At 44.4% G+C, this 9,565-nt stretch overlaps 2 protein-coding genes across 3 annotated transcripts in view; one reads left to right on the top strand and one right to left on the bottom strand.

The window, feature by feature from the left end:
• Positions 1-47: 47 nt before the first annotated feature.
• Positions 48-7,134, bottom strand: LOC311020755 (uncharacterized protein; the record flags this gene model as incomplete). 2 transcript variants are annotated; one of them, XM_084020958.1, is made up of 10 exons in its annotated part: positions 48-231; positions 325-445; positions 1,058-1,131; positions 1,594-1,669; positions 2,794-2,922; positions 3,364-3,577; positions 4,865-5,020; positions 5,505-5,563; positions 5,931-6,061; positions 6,865-7,134. In XM_084020958.1, the coding sequence occupies 10 exons, from the start codon at positions 7,132-7,134 to the stop codon at positions 136-138; spliced, it is 1,326 nt and encodes a 441-aa protein (XP_083877084.1). In that variant the 3' UTR covers positions 48-135. The 2 variants fall into 2 exon arrangements, with proteins under 2 accessions (XP_083877084.1, XP_083877085.1); XM_084020959.1 differs by having other exon boundaries at positions 3,364-3,574.
• Positions 7,080-9,565, top strand: part of stk32c (serine/threonine kinase 32C) — a 73,859-nt gene continuing 71,373 nt past the window's right edge. The window contains exon 1 of the mRNA XM_084020957.1: positions 7,080-7,150. The gene's annotated coding sequence lies outside the window, so the exon portion shown is untranslated. The remainder of the gene's footprint in view (positions 7,151-9,565) is intronic.

The raw sequence follows: 9,565 nt of genomic DNA, 5'->3' as shown, positions 1-9,565 counted from the left end.
AGGACGTGACGTAAACAGGAAAGATGACTAGTTTGCATGAGGTTACAGCACTGTGATCTTTATTTGTATGATGCCAACATTACAATGACGATTCATAAAAAGGCACTTATAATGAATTTAATACCACACAACTCTTTACAATCCCTGTAGCTTGTCAGTGAACCTCAGCCGGGTGAAACTCCTCTCTCCTCCCCGATTCATCTCCAGAAGCTGGGCCTGGAGCCTCCTCATCTGTCGTTCAACGTGGGGACAAAACCAAAAACACATCAAATCAGATCAATAACCTGCAAATTCAGTTGTGTGACTTAACGTCTGAGGTCTGACCTCCTCCATGTCTCGCTCTGCTGCTGCCACCCGCTCGGCGACGCTGCCCCTGGGGTTCCTGCGTCGCTCCTGCATGATCTCGACGCGGGCGTGGATCTGCCGCTCCAGATCACGGCTCGATCTGAAGGTCAAAGGTCAAAATATCAGGCTGAATAATTCAGCTGCCTCACTGTAGCCGGCCTTTACGTCTGATGGACGGGGCGGGGGTTACAAATGTGAGTTTTCTTCTTTCTTCTCCATCGTCCTATCCAAGTGAAAACAGAAAAAGTCTAATCTAATCTGCTTTGTGTGTTTTTGGGGGCCACCATGTTGCTCAAGGAGAACAAAAGAAACTGCTGATGTTCTGTGGATGGTGCACATCCTCTCTGTCGCCACTAGGCGTCTCTGGCTTTCCACTTGGCATCTGCACGGCTCACGACTGGGAGACCATGCATTAATATATCATTTTGGTTGGATACATTGAGACCTGTTGCCCCAAAAATATCACACATAAAATATGCTCAGTGGTCTTTAAGTCAGGTATGCTGGAAACCTGTATCCATCACAGAGGAGGTAATGAAGCATTCCCCTCCTTTTGGGAGGGATTTTTGTTTTATCTTTGACAAACAAGGCTGCAAGTGGATATCAGGAAGATGCACCCAGTATGATTTTTGCATTCCTGGCCAATGCAGCGGGTCTGATTCTGATTCTGGCTCAGGTTTCAGCTCGGGGTGTGCTATGTGTTTTCATTTACCTGGGTTCCTCACACTCAGACGTCCAAGTATCACCGGCGTCCTCCTCAGAGGGTTTTGTATCCGTTTCTGCTTCCTGTAACGGACAGAAAGAAAGTTTATTATCATGCAGATATTGCACACATTGTAGGATGATCATCCAGCTGCAGCCGCATCATAGCCTCATTATGTCTAATTAGCCAAATGTTGTTTTTTTACTGCATCTTCCAGTGAATATTTACACCGATGTTGCTGGTTGAATGCAAATATCATACGCTACACTAGTGACAGTCACATGACTCAAAACCATCCATGCATTGTCTGTACATCAGGTTTGACGGCTACGTGTTACCACTGATGCTCATCACAAGCTCCGCCCCCTGTTTCTGCCTTCAACAGGGCCCCCGACCCCGACTCGGGTAGTGGTATCTACCTGATATCTCATTCACCAGCATCGACATGTTGGATCACATTCACTGTTCTGCTCCTCCACCCCAGTGGAGGTGGCGCTCTACTGCCCCCTTGTGGCGGGCTGGCAGGTGATTTATTCCACAAGTACCTCTCTGTGTCTTTGCTTCTTCCACTCAGGTGCTTTCCTCTGCCGTGTGCGCCACTGGTCCAGAGCCTCCTGGCTTCTGTGGGAGACGGAGAACAACAATCACAGATCTGTGTCGAGTAAAAGTCCTTTCAAAAGGATCTGTAATGGTTGATTTAAGTCCTGCAGAGACCAGACGAGACTCCTTCCAGCACGCCGAGAGGAAGAAATGTTACGTAGAACAATTACAGTTTCTAGCAGGAATATCGACGTTGCACTCCTCAAAACAGTATAAAGACTCAAAACATGGAAACATTAAAAAAATGAGGGAATTGACAATTATTATGATGGTAAGTTTGGGTGCCCTTTATGTTTTGCATCACGGAGGTCATTTCTTTAGTTTAGACACTCGGGTTATTGGTTGGTGGCAAATGTGTATTAATTTCTTTTTTTGGAGAAGTAAGTTAATTCTTTGTTTTGTGATTGGTTTCTTTGTAGAATCGTTTTGTTCTCTTAATCTTCTCAATCTTCGTTTGAAGCACTGTTAAAAATAAAACTTTTGGTTGTTGTGTTGCTCTTCGTATTCTTTAAAGGGAACATAACATTACGGTTAAATATACTAAAGCTCCACCAGACTTCATTGACAGAAACGGTAATTTTACCTCACCGACTGGTTTATATGAAGCTCTTATTCACTGTGAGTGGGATGTATGGGTTACACTTATTAAATGAGGCCTTGTAGATCTAATATGCGTGAACATCCTGCAGCTGGACCGGTCATTTCTTGCCTCAAATTTGTTCAGAAACAGATCTTGGCGGTCTGCTGAAGTGAAACAAATAAAAGTTTTATGAGCACATTTCCCCAGTTTGCAAATCGGGGTTAAGAAATGCATGGTGTGCGTGGGATTGTGGGTGTTTTAGGAGCGGCGAGCACCGAACAAAGGACTCCTCGAGTCCTCGGCAGAAATCAAAGGACCCTCGACATTTCACCAGCCCTTCGGCAGGATTCGATGACGTAGCGTCCTTGAAATTGAGCCGTTAAAGGAACTGCTTGACTTGCAATTAGAGACAACGTAGTCCTGCTTTATGGCACAGCCTCATCTTACCTGAACGTTTGGTGTGGTTCTTCCCGTGTAGTTTTAAGTCAAACCTTGGTGCAGTCGGAGAGTAAACCAGGTTTTTTTTTAATCATAACCAAGCTGTTGACAGAAGGACTGGACTTACTTTCTTCTCTGCTCCAGAGAAGCTTGTTTGTCCTTCAGCTCTTTCATCGCTGCCTGTCTTCTTTCTTCCGGCCTTCTCCATTGTCGGGTGTCAAACAGCTGGAGTTCGGTTATGATGCCGGCCTTTTTTCTGGCAAATACATTGAGACAAAAATGCTTTGTGTTTATCGGTCCCTTGAGCCTGTGAGCCCCGGTGGAGACTCTCATTATAGCACACAAAACCCTCAGACAATCAGACCAGAGGTTGTCTAGTGAAACTGAACAAATCCACCTCCCCTGTCCTCCTATCAGATGGTCTGGCCTGACTTCACCACAACAATGGCAGGAGGCATTAGAGAAGTAGCTGTTTGGTTTAATAAAACATATGTATGATGCAGCATGAGGATATCTGGTTCCTCCTGTTTACGATCTTTGTGCTAAGCTACGCTAAGTTCAGCATCTTCTGGCTAGAGCTTCATATTGAGTGAACAACAACAGTCAATATGTTCTTCTAACTCTTGAAATAAAAGCAGAATGTGCCCCAAAATGTCAAAACTACAACAGAGGACAACAATCGAACACCTTCTCTGACCTCTGGATGACAGGAAGGAGGCGTGGCTTCGGGGCTCCGCCCCCTCGCCTCACCGAGCCCAGCTCAGCTCGGTCCAGCAGGATCATCCTGTGTTTGAGTTCCCTGAACCTCTGCAGCTCGTCCTCCTCGTCCACGCCGGACGCCGTCAGCTCCGTCAGCTCCGTCAGCTCCGTCAGCTCCGACAGCCGGAGCTTCTCCACCGCCGGCAACGCTGCTGCAACGGAAACAACAGCAACGGCAGATAGAATGTGGCAACAAATCGCTGCTGGCTGGTAGAATCAAACATTACTGATGGAGTACAGAGGGAGGAAGGTGAGAAGGAAGGGAGGAAGGGAGGGAGGGAGGGAGGGAGTTGGGAGGGAAGGAAGGGAGGAAGGTGAGAAGGAAGGGAGAGAGGGGAGGAAAGGAAGGGAGGAAGGTGAGAAGGAAGGGAGGAAGTGAGGGAGGGAGTTGGGAGGGAAGGAAGGGAGGAAGGTGAGAAGGAAGGGAGAGAGGGGAGGGAAGGAAGGGAGGAAGGTGAGAAGGAAGGGAGAGAGGGGAGGAAAGGAAGGGAGGAAGGTGAGAAGGAATGGAGAGAGGGGAGGGAAGGAAGGGAGGAAGGTGAGTAGGAAGGGAGGAAGGTGAGAAGGAAGGGAGGAAGTGAGGAAGTTGGGAGGGAAGGAAGGGAGGAAGTGAGGGAGGGAGTTGGGAGGGAAGGAAGGGAGGAAGGTGAGAAGGAAGGGAGAGAGGGGAGGGAAGGAAGGGAGGAAGGTGAGAAGGAAGGGAGGAAGTGAGGGAGGGAGTTGGGAGGGAAGGAAGGGAGGAAGGTGAGAAGGAAGGGAGAGAGGGGAGGGAAGGAAGGGAGGAAGGTGAGAAGGAAGGGAGGAAGTGAGGAAGGGAGGGAGGGAGTTGGGAGGGAAGGAAGGGAGGAAGGTGAGAAGGAAGGGAGAGAGGGGAGGAAAGGAAGGGAGGAAGGTGAGAAGGAAGGGAGGAAGTGAGGGAGGGAGTTGGGAGGGAAGGAAGGAAGGAAGGTGAGAAGGAAGGGAGAGAGGGGAGGGAAGGAAGGGAGGAAGGTGAGTAGGAAGGGAGGAAGGTGAGAAGGAAGGGAGGAAGTGAGGAAGGGAGGGAGTTGGGAGGGAAGGAAGGGAGGAAGTGAGGGAGGGAGTTGGGAGGGAAGGAAGGGAGGAAGGTGTGAGAAGGAAGGGAGAGAGGAGAGGAAAGGAAGGGAGGAAGGTGAGAAGGAAGGGAGGGAGGAGGGGAGGATGGTAGGAAGTGAGGGAGGGAGGGAAGGAGGGAGGGGAAGAAGGTAGAAAGTGAGGGAAGGAGGGAAGAAGGAAGGTAGGAAGTAAGGGAGGGAGGGAGGGACTGCTGGTTCTCGTGCTGGGGGGGGGGTCGTCTCCATGGGAACAGTCACCCCCGTGTTGAGGTTCCGGGGCAGTGAGCTATTTTTGTGTCCAGCGTCCGTTCTTTGAGAAAAAGAGCAGATGGCTCGTTAAGGTAAGTGAAGGTGCCTTTGAGTCACCTGGGGGGCTCCTCCTCCTCCTCCCCCCACTGCCCGGGACCACGGAGCTCCTCAGGTACTGGAGGATGGTCTGGAGGCCCTGGTCCACGATGTGACGGGGGGGGATACGGACCGGGCAGTCCCTCAGGTTCAGGCCTCTGAGGGTTCTCACGTTTCCTGGGAGGAAAATGGACAAAATCCTGTTATACTTTTAGTATTTTACTTATTATACTATGAATAAGTAAAGGAATCTTACATAATATACATCCCTGTTGTGTATTATTGCTTCATGAATATATCTTCTACGTGTGAACATCACACTTATTATTCCTATTTGTTTTCGTCATATAACTCCTTCCACATCAACACATATGTGCGCTAATCCTTTTCATTCATTACTTTTATTCTTTCAGAAATATTTCATGTTTTTTTCTGTGAAATGTTCCCCAAATTAATGGACGGATGTTCAAACTGCACAAATTCCTGCATCTTCAACTGCCGTCTTTTCATTCTACATTCACGTGGAAGCTATTATCCAACATTTAAAACCCAATTCAAACCTTTTTTTCTAAAGAAATCCAACGTTATTTGAAGCTTATTAATGATGTCTGTCTCCCTGAAGGTGGTGAAACCAGGTAAAGGTTACTGAAGTCAAACTCACCCAACTCTGGTGGAAGTTCAGAGATCGGGTTTCCTTCCAGAAGTAATGTTTTCAGACATCTACGAGAAGAGAATCAGTTTGAAATTCACAAAAATAGTCAGAATAGTCGGAATAAATATAATTTAGCTACACTTGGTTTTCAGAACACATGCTGATTAACAGAACTCAGAAATCACATGTTAAATGTTTTGAAATGTGATTAAGAAGCATTCTGTCCTATCAAAATGTCATAAATATACATATATCAAATACATTTTGTATTTTCTTTAAATCAGGCTTTATTTTTCTCTTCTCTACCATGACAGCGAGCTAGACAGCTTCTTCTTCACTTGTGATGATATTTAGAATTATCTGAATAATAATAATTAGATTTGCCCATTCCTACTATGATGCTTCTATGAGGGTTTATCACAGAGCGTGACGTACCTGTGTGAGCCGATCTCGGCCGGCAGCGATGTGATCTGGTTGTATCGGAGGTCCAACCACAGGAGGTTGGGCAGGTTGGTGAACAGGGAAGGTGGGATTCTGGATATCTGGTTTCCCTCGAGGTACAAATACTGGAGACAATGACGAGCAGTTAGACTCATTAGATTAATAATAATAATAATACATTTTATTTGTAATGCACTTTTCATTGTTAAAAGCAATCTCAAGGTGCTACAGAGTAAAACAAAATAAATACATTTTTTTAACTGCACAAAAAGAGCACAAAGTTGACTAAAATGCTTGTTTTTAAATAAAGGTTTTCAGGCCCTTAGATGACACAGAAGAACATTATACTTCATTAATATGACACATTAATATGTTATAATCATATGGCATGATGCTATCGTTGGCTTAATGTTCTACAGGGGTGGAGCCAAGGGGGCGGAGTCAAGGGCCAGATCCAATGGGCGGAGTCAAGGGGACCATAATGTTCAGAATAGACTCTTTGAGTTTGTCTTATGTAGCCTGATTGAAGTTGTGATTATCTTGTGAGCTTCCTGACCAAAAAAAAACCTTGAGTCCATTTTTTTCCCCGTAGTGAAATAAAAAAAAAATAAAAAAAAAATGAATGCAACCTCCGAAACATTCGCCCATAAAAAAAAAGGTTATCGGATCAGGTTTGATTTTCTAAATGATGGATAAAAAATAGGAAGGTTACCATGCAACACAAGTACTATTTTTAAGTGCCAGGATGTACGGACATAGTTACATACATTTAGTGTGGAAGTTTTTTTTTCTCTTATTGATCTTATTGTTGTACAGCACTTTGATGGAAATCACTTTATAAATAAGTGTATTATTATTTTTAGTAATAATTTAATATATTATTTGATATATTATACCGATATGAACAAATGGTCTGACCCAAACTGACCTTTAGCGTGCTGCTTTTGAAAGTCCGTCCTGTGACGTATTTCATCTGCGTCCTCCTCAGACTCAGGCTCTCCGGTGGAGAAGGTTCGGGGACCTCCTGCTGCTCGGCGTCCTCGTCCAGGACGACGTGGTGGAGGGTCTGTGGCGGTTCGACGTGGCTTCTCCCGAAGACAAAACTTCGCTGCAGGTCCAGAACCGGAACCGGAACCTCCCGTTCCTCCTCCGGGGAGGACGCCGTAGAAGCGACGCCGGGGTCGTGTTTAGTGTCCATTCTTCGGGCTGTTCAGGTGAGAAAGTCCAAACGGTTCCGTGTCAGCGGCAGAATCCTGTCACGTGAGCAGGTAATCCATCCACTGCTGCTGTCTAGCGTTAGCACCCAGTTTAGCTAGCATTAGCAAACCGCTCAGCTAACGTGTTAGCTTAGCTAGAATTGTGTTTTAATACACACGCGACGTGAATGTCTTCTTTAAATAAACGCGTTACATCGACACTAAAAGAAAAACGACAAGCTAACTTTCAGCCTCCAGAGCTCGACGTCGTAACCTAGGCGACGGCGTCAACACAAACGACGACAGCCGTCCTTCCTGAAAAACTTTATTTACACATTGAAAGTCGCAACAGGTTTTGCTCGAGGAAGTGAGAGGAAAAAAAACGATAACAGGACAATAAAAAAGAATATCATAAGGCTCTTGTTTTCACAGCTTTAAGGTTTGTAAAATATAATAATATATATATTATTTAAATTTGATTTATTTATATAAAGAATTGACTCAACCTGGATAATATCTGTGTACATTTAATATGATTTTTTTTTTTAATTTATCATTAGTTATTCATGTTGTTTTTTTATACACGGACTGACTGACTCATTGAATAAACGCGAAATTGCCCTTCACATTCGCCAGAACGTGGATTTTATTTTGAAATCAGCTCTTACCGTAATGCCTTCTGTATACAAGAACCACAAAATGAATTTGTGTGTGTGTGTGCGCGCGCGTTTGTGTGTGTGTGTGTGTGTGTGGGGGGGGGGGGGGGGGGCGTGCGTGACCAGATCTCGTTTAAACGTGTAAAACGTACTGATGCTCGTGAACGTGACCAGCTGACCTGCGACCACATCACAGGTACTTTATAATGCGCAGTGCAACAGAGCGCAATAGTGCGCATTGTGAAGACCCTGATCCGGAACCAGCCATCCGTCTCCTAATGGGATTGTGGGATATATTCATTCGGGCTGCAGGACAGCGCTGGTTTTCCTGGCGGTGACAGGACCGGAAGTCCCCCTACATGTTGTTTCTGGGATCACCTGGTTTCACCTACCGACCGTCTGTGGTGCGGGGCAACGTCGACTCCAGTCACTGGCCAGCAACTGTCACACACACGCTGCTCTCATAAGTGTCAGGTTGTACAGAACACTAGTGGACGGATTCCGTTTGCTGCTTTCACAATAAAAGGTTTACTTAGCGGTCGTTTACAGTAATACGACAGGACCTTTTTAACCATTTCTTTTACTCCTTCAGCAAATACTTTTATGCGGTTTAGGGGAATGTAGTTTATTTTAATGTAGTTTAGTGGAGTTTTAGTTAATTGGATAATGTAATTTATTGGAGATGTAGTGGAGTTTTAGTTAATTGGATAATGTAGTTTATTGTAAATGTAGTTTATTGGAGATGTAGTTTAGTGGAGAATGTACTCTGACTATACATTTCGTCAACAGAAGTCAATTTAACAGAAATTGCATAAATAGCTCCTCCCTGAATTATAGGATCAAGTATCAAACAACATTAAAATGTCAGAAAATGTCTGAGGGATTTTTTTCATAAGGTCACATGTGAAAAATGAAATGAAAAGGAAATATAATTCTCATATATAAATGAATATTAAATGTCTAAAATGCTAACTAACTAACAACTAACTTAGTTTATCATATAATCAACTTATGTTAGTTTAATCCATTCAGACCTTTTATTATTCATCAGCTATGTGTTTTGCTGAAAGTAGATAACACTTCTATTACAGTGCTTTTACGTCAAGTCACAAACTCTTACAAGTTGTTCCTGATTGCACCCCAAATGTATATCATTTAACAACAAAGGAAAACAACATTCGAAAATAAAAGTAATGAAAACAAAAAGAAGACAAAACGAAAAAAAGACAAAATAAAAGAGTTAGTTCAAAAGTAAAAAGGAGGAAAAAAGAAACAGCAGTGATGATGAAGGTGTGTGTTAGTGTGTGTGTGTGTGTGTGTGTGTGTGTGTTAATGCATCATGTACACAACTGTCCTACACCAGGAGTACGTTGTCACCATGCCAATGTACTCCACCTCTCAGGTTGCCAACATAAATAGCTGTATTTTGTATGTATTTATTCTGTATTTATTCCAGCTAAATGAGGATGCAGTTATTTCTAAAGTATATTCTTTCTCCAGACTATGATGCTATAATACTAAACCTATGTATACACTTTCATAACTGTGAGAGTATTCTGAAAATAAAGACTTAAAAAAAAAAAGCCTAATTATTTGGGGAGGCTTATTTAGGGTAGCCCACCCCCCCTCCCGCTAAAATAGATCCAACAACGTCACTCATAACGCCACATTGCACCAATGACTTATCGCAAAGCTTTTACTTTTTAAGGCAGCACCGCACGACTTCCGGTGTCCGCTCGGCTCACCGTGTCTACCTTGACGCAGCCCTCTCTGGCTC

The sequence above is a fragment of the Eutrigla gurnardus genome (genome assembly GCF_963514095.1).
Source record: "Eutrigla gurnardus genome assembly, chromosome: 11".
Lineage (NCBI taxonomy): Eukaryota > Metazoa > Chordata > Actinopteri > Perciformes > Triglidae > Eutrigla > Eutrigla gurnardus.
The sequence above is the reverse complement of the archived record's forward strand: the minus strand, read 5'-3'. Positions and strand labels throughout refer to the sequence as shown.